We start from the raw sequence: 13,594 nt of genomic DNA, 5'->3' as shown, positions 1-13,594 counted from the left end.
CACACCTTGGAGACTTGTGGGGTGGTCTGGTCCCAACATCTTCGCTGCTGAGCTTCTGCGCAGCTGTTTGCATCAGGGCTGACACTGGCTTGGGGGCACTCCAGAGCCTGGGTGATCTTTGGTGTATGTGTTGCCACTAAGCATAGGACAAGCACAACCATCCATCTTTGTGCTTTCCCTGGCTTGGGTTTGGTCACGGGGAGCGTGCTGGGCTGTGCTCCCCTGGCGTTTCCCATCCCTTGTGGGAGGCTTCTCGTTAACTCAGAAAGGGAGAAATCAGCCTGACCCACTCTGTACTGCCCCACATGTATCAAAAGATGAGATGAGGGTAAAAATGCATTCAGGGGATACAGTAATACACACAGCCTATACTTTCCCACACGTTTGGGATTGGCCCCAATGTGCCTTGTGTTTTTTGTGTAGCTTTGTATTGAACTTTGCTCCTGTTTGTTTTGAGCAGTTTTATGTTTTCATTTTCTTGTTCTTCAGTGCTTTTGGCAGGTCAGAGCGGTTAGTTTGTGATGCTGCCCTTTGTTCTTGGTTCAGTTAGTTTTTCTCTTTCTTTTTGTTGTTTTATTAAATCTTGGCTAGAGCATCCTGGCTTCAAAGAATCTCTCTTGTTTGCAGTCCAGACAGTCCTTGTTATCTTTTTGTGTTGCACATTCAGTAGAGTCCTTTGCCTGTTGACCCCACTAACTGTGTGTTTAAAATCCAATTTATATGGAAGAGGGAAACTGTGGCACTTCTACTAAATCTTGGGGGAACGCAGGAAGTGGTACGCGTAGTCCATGAAAAGATGCTCGATTACCCAGAAGTAGCCAGAAAGGGGAGATGCAACAAAAAGCTCAGGAAATGCTTGAGTGACCAAACTGAGTCACAGTAATCAAGAGGGAAAACCTTTTAACCCACATGTAAAAGTTCATTGGAAACAAAGCACGTGAAATTGAGCATGCGGATGCACATAAAGTGCGAAGAATTAATACAAACAGTGGCCTGATTTAAAGGCAGAATTTATAGAGCTTGAGTAATAAAATGCGGCACTGTTCACCCCTTCTCTTCACACTGTGATTCCCCTCCTCTGAGTGGGAATCAGTTGGCCTGCACAAGGCTGACAGGGCGAATAGGATCATGAAGTGGTTAGACATTTCCTCTTTTTGAAGAATAAATCCATATGTGTGTTGTTAGTAGCTGTACTCCTGTCTGGGAATCTGGGAAACCACATTGCAATTAAAATCCAAGGGAAGTGCTGTCATCTCAGACACCACCCTTGGCAAAACTAAATTGCTTTGCCACAGCATATAACCCCTAGGTGCGCACAGTTGCAAGACTATGATGGCCACCTACTTCTCAGTACTTTGCAAAGGTGTCAGAGAACTGACACAAGTGCTGCAGATGTCCAGGGAGTGCTCACCTTCGTGTGGGAGCTGGAGACTCAGTTCTGGCCCCCCATCTGGACAGCGAGGCAGTCCCATCTCCCTGAGCCCCAGCGTTGTTGCTGTACAAGTGCCGAGTCGCACATGTTGACTCGCTTTTTATTCCATTTTTCAGAGATGCTCCCTGCTGTCTGCAGCCTCAGGTTTTGAAGGATGTGGTGATGCCTGCAGATCATCAGAGTCATAACTGTGTCTTCCCAAAGTGTTTGGGCTTCTGTCATAAAAATAAGGAAACCGTGTCTAGGACTGCTGCGGTCTGTGAGGGCTTGGTACAGTGTGTACCTGCCTGGGCAGCAGTAGTTGTATCTGTCCTGCGAGGTTTTATTTTGTGGTGCATTGTGACTATTACTTCCGTTTGAAAGTCACTGCAGAAACATGAACAGTCAGGAGACTGATATTTAAAAAGGCTGCACTTTGTTCAGCACAAGGGAATCTGCGATCGACCTTAGTGCCCTATTTGAGAAATAAAAGCCGTGCAAGCAGTTTTGGTGTAGGCTATAATAGAGAAGGAGAATGAAAACAGAGATGGTGTTGCCTGAATGGTGATGGACTTGAAATTAGCCTTAAATGTTATCACATGCATCTCCAAGAAAGGTGACTCCTTTGCAAGAGGGACTACATTGTGATTGGGAACCACATTATTTCATTGTTCTGTTAAATCCTGGGTCAAACATTTTTGAGGATATAGGTCTGCTGAAAAACAATGAAAACAGATTCCTATGATAGTAAAAGAGCTTTGTGCCTTTGGCCGTGTTTAGAATAATGAAAATATTTTTCTGATACTATTTTGACATTTCAACTAGCTATTTCTTGAAAGCCACCATTACATTATGTAAGTAAGTACTAAACTGAGCCAGACTTCTTTTAAACCTGAAATTACTTTTCAAATGTAAACATATTCTCTCTAGAAAATAAATATAATAAGTTGATATAGAACAGTATAGTTGAAGTTTGCCCTCTTGTTCACGTTTATTGATATAAAGATGTTTTCATCCTCTGTGGTTATTAATTCCGTTTTCTTTTCTATGCAAAGCATAGAAAGCATGTAAATCAATAATATAAATCATTCGTTGAGTGCATTCTGAGCCCCATGCTGACACCTGCAGAGTGTATCTCTTTTTCTCCTCTATTCCTTAAGCTTTAAATAACTTAGAAGGATACATGGTAATAACATTGACTCAGAACATTTATGAGCATGAAAAACGCAACATGGATATGCCGCTAGGGCAGCCTTTCATGTGCTTTATTTTGCAGAATGTTGTTAGCATCCTTTTTTATTTTAAAGTGTTGTTTTTACAGTCTGTACAGCTTATTCACTGTTATCTGCCTGTATAATTTCTAGCTTCCTTTGCCACCTGGCTTCTGTGTTGGATTAGATGATCTATAATATCCAAAATTTCTTAAGGCCCGGTCAGTCCACGCTACTCTGGCAGCAAAATTATGCACATTTTCTCTTTCTCTTTTGTCGTCATCTCTATTTTGTTATGTTGTTGTTTTTTTTTTCCTGAAATGTAGGTGCTTTTATCAAGTTCTTGATTTTATGAAAGTAGATATAAGTAGGAAATAATGCGAGAATAAATAGCATGAAAATCTGTTCATACAAAATACAAGGTTCTTTTGCCTGCCTAGGTTGTGTGCAACCATTTCTCATTTCTAGTAAGAAAAACAATATTGCCAATATGATAAACTTCATGCCTCAAACGTAGTTCATATTCATGGACAAAACTTACTAAGACTTGGCAAAGGTGCCCGCAGCTGTTGTCTAATTCTGTGTAAACTGTATTCCAACTTGCAACTTCAGTTTCTATTCAACAATTAGGTGTTTTCCAAGCTCCTTTAATGTCTCACTTCATTTATTGAGTCAGGGCATTCACATCTGAAAACAACTTCCACTGTTTCCTGTCCCATGAAGAAGACCCAATACAAGAGTTACGTTTTTCAGAAAAAGTGTCTGTATTTCAGAATTCCACAGGTCCTGGTCAGAAAAATTTTGAGGAATTCCTTTGAGCAAGGATGATAGATGGGAGGAAACGACTGGGGGTATGAGAACTAAGTAATGTGGGGTCTCACAAGATATAAGCCTGTCATGCAGAGTTGGGGTGTGGGCAGCAAGAGAACCACCAGTGAGATCCAACTGCTGCAGATCCTTGGGAGAAGGATGCCTCTAGGGTCTTCTCCATCTTCTTAAAAATACCTTACTCCAAGACATGCTTGAAGTGTGTTCTTCTTTTTATCTTTCTTTTGGTTATTTGTGCTAAAGACAGATAACTAGCTTTTCCTGCCAGGTAGCACCATTGTACTAAAAGCCCGGGGCATTGCCACCCAGAAAGGGAGGGAAAAGAAACAGCAACACTCTGGAGTGCCACTGGGGAATTTTGTATTTATGCTGCTGTGAATGTGTGTCATTGGTTCTCAGTCAGGCATTTAAGCACTGGTTTCATACTGGAGTGTTTCTGGCCATTAAACTCACAGGCATAAGCAGGCCCCAGCTTTACCCAGAAGGCTCTGAGTGTTTCTTTTCTTTTGTGCATAAGAAAGTAAAATACAAGTCTCAGTTCTCAGGTGTTCTTGAAATTACGCAACTTGTGCTAGAAAATCTGCCCTCCTTGTTTTTCTTCGCCTCTCTGTTAAACCTGCCAAGTCCTGTTCATATTGATAAGGACTAGGTTTTTGCTCTTTCTTGGGTGAATTTGGTCTCCTGTTTGTCATTTCAGAAATTCCACAAAGTCAGAGGCTAAGGGGATTCTCAGAAGGCATCTTTCCAGATGGTATTTGCAGTATAGTGCATATGGCTGTCTGACCCAAGTTGCCTCAGTATGCTGTGTATTTACCATGGGCTCTCTCTCCCTTCAATTTTCCCCAAATCAGTTTAGAGCATTTCATTGACTGAGTCACTGGGTTTGCATCTGAACAGCTAATCGCCAGCTATGGTGAGTTCTAAAACCAGAAAACAAGGTGCTGTTGAGCCAATGTCTACCTGCAATGCTGAATTAATTTCTCAGTGATGTTTCTAGATTCTGAATATTGTCCTGCTGGTTTAACACAGAGGAAGATGTTTGATAACATAATGTTAGGGGTATGCCACCAACAGCCCAGATTCAGTTTTTTCCAACTGTGCCACTGCACTACTTACAGGCCGCATGGTGTATGTAGTACCATCTGCCACCGCTGATGCCATGTTGTGTGGAATGAATGCCAGCCCCATTCGTAAGTCTTTACTATGGCATCCAGCTCATCATCTGCTCTGGTTCACTTCAGCAGGTGTGAAAAGACCTGGACTGCCCTGCTGTGAAGCTCAGAAACCATGGAAATCACAGCCAAAAATGCCCATTTGGACACAGTGCCAGTCGATTCACTCGGAGCCAGTTCATTAGACTCTGCATATTGCACTTTGCCAACGAGCTGATCTCCCACATCTAATGCCAGCTATGTCTTTCCTTCAAACAGCTGACATGTGTGCAAAGGCATCCATTCCAATTCCTCAATTGCTTCAGCTTTTGCTCTAGTGTTACGTTAATAGCTATCAAAGGCTCACTCTTTTCTCACTCCTGACCATGCAGATGTTGGCTCTTACTGCCTGGCAGGTCTCCAGAAGAGGCAGAGGTCTGAAAGCTCCTGCATAGTAGGAGCTTCAGGTCTTTACCTCTCAAATTTTGAACTGTCAAAATGGCACAGTGAAGTCGCTCCAGTTTACCTGTATGAGAAATTTCACATAGTGCATTACAGCAGAGTTGGCATTAGAACCTAGAAGTGCCTCACATATGGGCCCTCAGTAAAAGGAGTTGCTTTAAACTGAGATGAGTGCTTTAAATGTCCACTGGCATTCCAAAGTTATTTAAAAAAAATAACTTTTTTCTTGAGGGAAATTACTGAAGTGGATCTGAAAGGTATTCTAATGATATTTAAGGGCAAGAGCAATCTTCACTGTAATTTCAGTAGTCTCACTTTATAGAACCTTGAAAGTATAAAATACCCAACAGGTTATTTAATCTTGATTGTCACCTGACACTAGGATCATGTATGCACCAAGAGTTAGGAGCAGCCATGCAGATATCAAGATTGAAGGCATCAGCCTCCTACACCATAAACCTTTGTCAGCAGCCTCTTCCACTGGTGTTGGTTCTGCTGAATGTGTGGGTGTGAATTCAGCCCTCCCCCAGCTGCCTCCTGCCCATCACCTCGTGTCAGGTCTGAAGCAGTTCTTTGCAGTCCTGCTCAACTCTACTTTTTCTCTCTGGTGTCTGCGAGGTGAAAATCCTCACAGTTCATCCCATGGTTTCCACTGTCTGACATTGTGGAAATGGACATGGGACTCCACAAGTCCTTTCCCAAACTTGGGGTGAGAGGGAGCTGGTAGTCAGAGTTGAGCAGTGGCTTGTCCCAGACGTGCTGTGGTCTGGTAGGCCCCACTGGTAGTTTGTTGGACTACTGAAAACCTACGTGTCAGTCTTGAACATCTGTGATCAAAATGAGGTAATGGGATGGATTCAGAGACCCATACCTGCATATCAGTTTGTACACCTTATCAATGCTTGTGTCATATGCACTAGCAGTTCACACGCAGGAGGGATTCCAGGCAGGTGCAGTGAATTTTGGACTGGATACAGAGAGGAACCACATCTAGATTTTTTGGTCTCTGCCATTGTCAAATTCAAAGTCACTGCTGTTTTTGCAGCTTTGCAGACAGCAGGTGAACTGCACTGTTTACCTAAATTCAATACTGATCATTAATATAATGGGTACTCAGAATTTTGTTTCATCCACCTCAGAACTGTGAGCATAAACTAAGAATAAAAGCAGAATTTCTGTCCTTTCAACCCCTAAATCTGACTTATCTGCCAGGACAGACTTACACCATGACATAGGAACAGCAAGGAAAATCTAGCAGTTATGTTTTATGCTGGGAAATGGATATGAATAGTCTATGCTATCCAAGCAAGGAAGTAAGTAATGTTATCAGATATCCCTGTGTAAAATATAATTTTAATTTCTCCTGACTTAGGTCTTTGCTTTGAAGTATTACAAACCAGAGACCTATTTTTTAACATGCATAGATGCTTGATACTGTGCTGAACAGTTTCTTGTGTCCAAAAATCCATAATTAATGTGCCTTTAATAAACTCATTCCTTCAGCATTCTCACTTCTACTGGTTTTGAGATGAGACCCAGCTCCTGCATGTAATATATATGTGTATTTTACTTATGCTCTTCATTAACAAAGACCTAGGTTGTCTGCTTCCCAAGAAAATTAGAAGACTATATTCATGTAACATGGATTCTGAGACTAGCCTGATGCAGAAGGGATTGTTTTTCTTTTAATACAATGAGGGAGAGACAGTCATAAAATGAGAAAACTACATGAAATAGTTTTACATTTGGGAATAAATGCAAAGAACTGGACTCAGTTAGATTAAACTTGATAAAAAAATGTTAGAAATCCAGTTCCCTAAGGTATTTTAATTAATAAAACCTCATTGTTACTGAACTTTAATTGGAAAGTCTGTAGAAACTTGGAAAAAGGTAAGGAAAAACTTGATTATTGAAAAGAGTATCTGGGGGGTGAAGTTTTGATTACTGGTGATGCTTGCTTCTTGCAGCTATTCTCCTTGTGATTTTGCTGCTGCAAGGATATAAGTTTATTGCTGAAAAAGTGGTAAGTCTTTACTTGAATCTTTTAGGTGGCATCTTAATTGAGTGTGATCTTTGTACTGTAGGTAAGAGAAGTATTAGCTTATACCTTTAAAACTGCAGACAAATATGTGAAAGCTAAAGCAGGTGTTTTGGGCTCAACTTTACCTAGAAAAAAGCCCAGTAGTTCCAACAGTAAATAGCATGACTAAGTATTACAAGCTTCCACATCTGTGGAGTTTTCTAAAATGTTTACATGAGCATAAGAGAGGAAGAATCAACTTTTTGGTGACTGGAAAACAAAGAAATCAAAGAAGAGTTGGGAATTTTGCTAACTTTTGGATAATCTTTGTGAGTTTTAATCTCATATGTTCTCTTCCTTCTAGCTACGTATGTCATGGCTCATCCATGGTGTCTTGCTGGGAAATATATCCCTGGTGCTGGTCGAGAACAAGACAGGAATGGAACAGAGCCGGACGTTCTGGCATGTGGATAACAGCAAAGGTTTGGGAATATGGCAGTGGATGATCTTACCTCTCCCAGATATTCTGGATAGGTATGAGTCTCCTCATCATTCTCCTTCATGGTGATCAGTCATTCCATCACTAGCTACCTGGCAATGGAAATGGCCAGCAGCGCTCCTGGAAGTGGCTCCCACAGGGAGAAGCAGCGCTTTGTCCCCAGGAGGTGTCTTCTGTTACAGGTGGAGAAAAAGAATGACTGAGTAGTTAGAGCAAAGCACTCAATTTTAGAACTCCTGAGTGGTGGTCTTGGTTCACAAACTGGGTCTCTGAATAGTATACAGCAAGGGGCTTAAACTTACGTGTCTCTGTTTCATTGACTGGAAATAATCATTCTCCTCACATACTGCTTCATGTAGTGTGTTTGATCATCTTACGTGGCTTGCTAAAGTTGGATGTGAGCTGCACAGCTGATTACTTTTCTGGGTATCAAAGTCCCCAGTGTTGAGTGTGTCTAGATCTGAGGATTAAAAGGATGGGAGAAAAACCTGCTGCAAATCAGGTAAGGATGTATCTGAACACCTTTGTGTTAGCTGTAGCAGGAGGTTCAGCTTAATAAAAGTCTGTCTCAGTTACGTCTGTATTCTGGCTTTAAGCACAAAGGGTTTATCTGGTAGCATATGCTTAATCTGGTAGCATATGCTTATTTAAAGAGTGTTGTTTTAGCTGCTTCTTACAATTCAGCTTTAAGGGAATACTCCGTTGTTCACTGTTTACTTTTTATGTGTGCTCTGGCCTCTGGTGTTTGTGGAGAAGACACAGACATACTTCACCTCCTGCTGCCCTGGCCCCTAGGCTGTAAGATTCATCTACAATCTGTGTCATGAGCACTAGTGTCCTTTGTCTTTTTGGAAATCTGTGCCCTAGAAATAATGGATTTCATTAAGGGATAGTTTGCCTTACAAGAAGTTTGAACAAACATTGTATGAATATGTCTTTTATCTTGCTGGCTCTTGGGGATGCACGTAGGCTGCAAATACAAGGACACTGCCAACGCTTTGGTCCTGAATGCATAATTAATATTGTGCATCAAAGATTTAAAAAATACCAGCATTAGGCTTATTGTGCAGCCACTGCTGAAGCACCATTTGTAAAAATACCTGGTAGCTTCATTCCCATTCAGTGTTTCCTTTGAAGAATGGTATATTTTGTCATTATTATTTATGTGATTTATTTTCTAATGTTGCCAGGGGAATGTTTTGTACCTGAATTATTCTGTATTCTTATACTATTGCTTTCCTTTAAATTCTCTGTGGTTGCACAGTCAAGCAGAGACTACTTTGATCTTGGAAGCCAGGCTAGCAGGTTCATGTAGAATCACAAATCCAACTGATACATGGGAGGTTAAGTCATAAGCAAGGAAATCTTTGAACTTTTGGTGTCTCCTGAAAAGTTTTGTCTGTATTTATTCACAGAAAGTGCACTATTTTAATGAATTTTATCTGAGTTTGATTTATTTGAAACCAGTCCTTCCTGAGAAGGAATACATCTTCCATGAGATTTGGAAATACTTCAGGTGTCTTTTTCATCATCTTGGAACCCATTTCTTAGGAAATATGAACTGATGTACAGATTAAGAACGAACTCCATGGAAGTGTACACCAACATGGTACAGGGAAGACTGCAGTATATATACTTTGGAGATAAATGGCAGTTTTATTGAACTGTAAGAAGTGTTTAATTGATGTGAACGCAATGCTGGTGCAGCTGAAAGCTTGCTGTGTCTGTCTTTTTCTAATTGGTTCTTGTGTCAGTAGCTGTGAAGGTCTGCGTTAGAAGCATGATATTACAGATATTCCTACAGAAGGAGCTAAACTTTAAATCACCCCTCAGAAGTAAAGCTCTTGAATAAAGCACACCAGTATGCCAGTTCCACAAATAATTAAAGCACATTCCATTGTAATTGGGAAGCTGGATGAAAAGTGTTATTAATAACAAGATAATATGCTCTAAAACTGCTCAAAAGCATGCATGTTCAAAAGCTGCTTAGCCATAATTTCCATGTTTGGCTTATAGCACTTCAAAGAATCATTAGGAAGACTTCCAAGAAATTAGATCAGCTCTATCTTTAGAAACAGACATTTCTTAAATGTTTTATGTCCCCTGGGCTGTTCAGGGAAATTATGTTTTGGCAAAAAATCACAGCTAGAACATTTCAGGTGATTTGGCAGTAACGGCAAGTAGGGAGGAGTATGACAAAGATGCTAAATTGGGACTGAGGGATGTTAGATTTCTAGCACTGCCTTATCCTGGGCAACCCAGAATACATTCCTCATTTCCAAGAGTACGATGAGGAAAGGATTGTCTTCTTTCCTCCCATCTGATCCTTAGAAAATCATCCAGTTGCAATGTCACCTTGTGTGAGGTCTTTCCTTTCTTGCATGGCCTTTAAAGAGGCTGAAGTCCTGGCTTCTTACATCTTTCCAAAGTTAGCTATTCTTCCTCATCTTGAGAGTTTGCTCATGTGTTGTGGAGGTTAATGGAGCTGTAACCTAGTTCCACATGCTCGGTGTCCTCTGTGGAGGGGGGAAGGAAGGGTGAAGGGCCTGGTGAAGGATGTGCCACCAAAGCAGCCACCACCAATGAAGCCAGTTGTGGGCAAGAGCTTCTTGAGCTGCTGGATGAACAAATTGTGCTTACCAGAGGCAAAAGGCAAAGTCTCCAGAGGTGCTGAATTTTAACTTGCCATTTAAATATACTCAGCATGAACTAACAATCCTCATTTGGCCCCCATGGAGTCACCTGCCCCTCCCTGAAGGACAAATCAGATAATCAGCACAGATTAGTGAAAGCCAGGGAACTGGTAATTTTTGCATACTGAAATTTACACATTAATGCAGTGCTAAAGTGATTGGGTTGAGAGTAGTGTAGAAAACTGTGTTATTGTAAAACTGTTGTATTAGATGGAAGATTACCATTTGTTTTCCAGAGATGAGTCTGTTGAGAATTGTTCTTTTTCACCTTCACAGATATGCAAGTAGGAGACGGTCTTGAAAGCTCTGTCGTAGTTGATAGTTTGGGCTTGCTGTTTTTATACATTTGGTTTTAGTTAGTAAGTAAATGTGAGTTTGAATTTTAATAATGATATAGTCATGGGAATGTGACAGCAGGAGCAAACAGAAGCCTCATGTAATTGAAGATGAATGATTTGTGTAGCTAATAATTAGACATTTTGTTAGTTTAACAGTATGGTTAAGGTATATTGCATAGATAAATTGCAAGCACGTGTAACAAAGTGATTCTCTAGAGCTGGCTGTAGGCTGATGCTTATTGCCACCAGCCCACCTAACAACTGTTTTTCCAGACAGTGGAAAAGGTGGAAAAGGTTTAGCTCTAACAGGCTGAAGCCTGGCTGGAAAAAATTACTTTAAGAAACAAATACTAATTCTCTTGATTTCTGCTCTCTTGGAGAAGCTGAGGCCAGCCACGTGGAGTGACATGTAGACTAAATGTTCCGTGGGTCCATCTACCGCCTGGCTGGAGTTACCTTGAAGTGGACTTCACATGAGCCAGCCCAGCCCAACTCTGGTCTTTTAAGTACTATATTCTCTACTCTACCTGTATGTTTCTTTAGAGATTTCCCTGTAACTTCTGTTGAGAGGAACTTTTTAACAAATGGCAACTATTAATAGCAACATGCCCAACCTCAGTGCAGTCTTCTGATAGAAAAAAGATTGTATAGAAGTAAAAAAGGAAAGTAAATGTGTCTACTGGTTAGAAAGGCTTCCTTGGCCTCCTTCATCCTTAAGTTTATTTTTTTGGCATTACAAAGGCTAAATTCGTAGCCAGTCTTAAGTAACAATGGCCAGATGGAAGGAGGGCTGAGAGAAGGAGTTTACTTGAAGTCACTAGAAACTACATTTTTGATCATAAGCAGTGGCACCATTTGCCTTCTCACTGATAGCAGACTGGACTCTGTGTCCTTTTAGCAGGGCAGTACCTTCAGAAAGTGAAAAACAATTTTCTTTTGGTCTCATTGTGGTCAGAGAGCTTAAAAATTATTTTCTTGCTGATGATCTTCTGAACACAGACTGAGGAATTTTACTATGTTGGAAGAGAAAAATGTGACTTACTAGGTAGGTAGTATGGATGTGACTTTCCTGAGGAAGAATGCAAAAGTGTCTACAAACTTAAGTTACCCCAGAAGGTGACCTTCTGTTGCAACAAGTCAAAATTCATGTCCAGATGATTATATTTTCTTTCTTTAAACTGGTTTCTTTACCTATTCCATTCTTACTGGTTTGCTGGGTTTTTATGGACTAGGCTGGTGCTCACTGGTTTTTCACCTGTGTGCCAATGTGGGGTTCTGTTTCAGTCCTCAGGAGTGATCCCCTTTGCTCTGTCTGGCTCCTTCAGCCGTGCTGATCGCAGTGGCAGCCAGAGCAGCTGCGGAACCTCTCACTAATTGCTGCAGGAAACAGAGCAGTCAAAAGAAGTTGTCTCAGTCATACCACTCTGCTGCATTTCTGCCAGTTGTGGCTGAGCATTCTTCTTGTCTAATAATTCTGTCTTGCATTGCTCTGTCTTTCCCTTGCACTGCTTTCAGATTATCTTTCTAATGAGTTTCTGAGAATTAGTTTTCCCATCAAGGAAGAAAAAGAAAAAGAAAGTTCTTGGCAACATTTTGTACCCAGAGACCTGTTTGTCTCCTGTTATTCCTGAACTTTCATCCCATTCTATGGTGAAGAAACAGGGACCCTCCATACAAACAACAATCACAGAATCACCGAATGTTAGGGATTGGAAAGGACCTCGAAAGATCATCCAGTCCAATCCCCCTGCCACAGCAGGAACACCCAGATGAGGTTACACAGGAAGGTGTCCAGGTGGGTTTTGAATATCTCCAGAGAAGGAGGCTCCACAACATCCCTGGGCAGCCTGTTCCAGTGTCTGTCACCCTCACTGTGAAGAATTTTCTTCTCAAATTTAAGTGGAACCTCTTGTGTCCCAGTTTGAACCCATTGCCCCTTGTCCTATCATTAGTTGTTACTGAGAAGAGCCTGGTTCCATCCTCGTGACGTTCACCCTTTACATATTTATAAACACTAATGAGGTCACCCCTCAGTCTCCTCTTCTCCAAGCTAAAGAGACCCAGCTCCCTCAACCTTTCCTCATATGGGAGATGCTCCACTCCCTTAATCATCTTTGTTGCCCTGCGCTGGACTCTCTCCAGCAGTTCCCTGTCCTTCTGGAACCGAGGGGACCAGAACTGGACACAATATTCCAGATGTGGTCTCACCAGGGCAGAGTAGAGGGGAAGAAGAACCTCTCTGACCTACTGACCACCCCCGTTCTAATACACCCCAGGATGCCATTGGCCTTCCTGGCCACAAGGGCACAGTGCTGGCTCATGGTCATCCTGCTGTCCACCAGGACCCCCAGGTCCCTTTCCCCTACGCTGATCTCTAACAGGTCATTCCCCAACTTATACTGGAACCTGGGGTTGTTCCTGCCCAGATGCAAGAATCTACAGTTTCCCTTGTTATATTTCATTAAATTTCTCCCTGCCCAACTCTCCAGCCTGTCCAGGTCTCTGGATGACAACACAGTCGTCTGGCATATCAGCCACTCCTCCCAGCTTCGTGTCATCAGCAAACTTGCTGACAGTGCACTCTAGTCCCTCATCCAAGTCATCAACGAATATATTGAATAGGACTGGTCTCAGTACCAACCCTTGAGGCACTCCACTAGATACAGGCCTCCAACTGGACTCCACCCCATTGACCATGACTCTCTGGCTTCTTTCCTTCAGTTACCACATTACCACATATGCATTCATTGGTCACATCTACACCTAGCTCTCTTTATTCTTTGTTCTTATATCCATCCAACAAGCATAGCCTCTGTTGCTCCAATGTGGTCCCATATTACTTTGTTAAAAACAGAGTGAGACTTTAATGGCTCTATTGCTGCTCTTCTGCCCTGTATTGTTAGCTATGTCTGCTTCTGTCCTGCTTTTGAAGTAAGAGTTATTCTGCTGATGGCTGATGACTGTTCTTTTCATCTGAAAAA

At 41.7% G+C, this 13,594-nt stretch overlaps 1 protein-coding gene across 1 annotated transcript in view; it reads left to right on the top strand.

Annotated features, from left to right (window-relative positions):
* Window positions 1-7,453: 7,453 nt before the first annotated feature.
* LOC136099686 (ALK tyrosine kinase receptor-like) overlaps window positions 7,454-13,594 on the top strand; it is a 33,239-nt gene continuing 27,098 nt past the window's right edge. Inside the window, exon 1 of the mRNA XM_065834106.2 lies at window positions 7,454-7,617. Within this exon, the coding sequence (XP_065690178.2) occupies window positions 7,454-7,617 (164 nt within the window). The remainder of the gene's footprint in view (window positions 7,618-13,594) is intronic.

The sequence above is a fragment of the Patagioenas fasciata genome, chromosome 3, assembly GCF_037038585.1.
Source record: "Patagioenas fasciata isolate bPatFas1 chromosome 3, bPatFas1.hap1, whole genome shotgun sequence".
Classification (NCBI taxonomy): Eukaryota; Metazoa; Chordata; class Aves; order Columbiformes; family Columbidae; genus Patagioenas; species Patagioenas fasciata.
The sequence above is the reverse complement of the archived record's forward strand: the minus strand, read 5'-3'. Positions and strand labels throughout refer to the sequence as shown.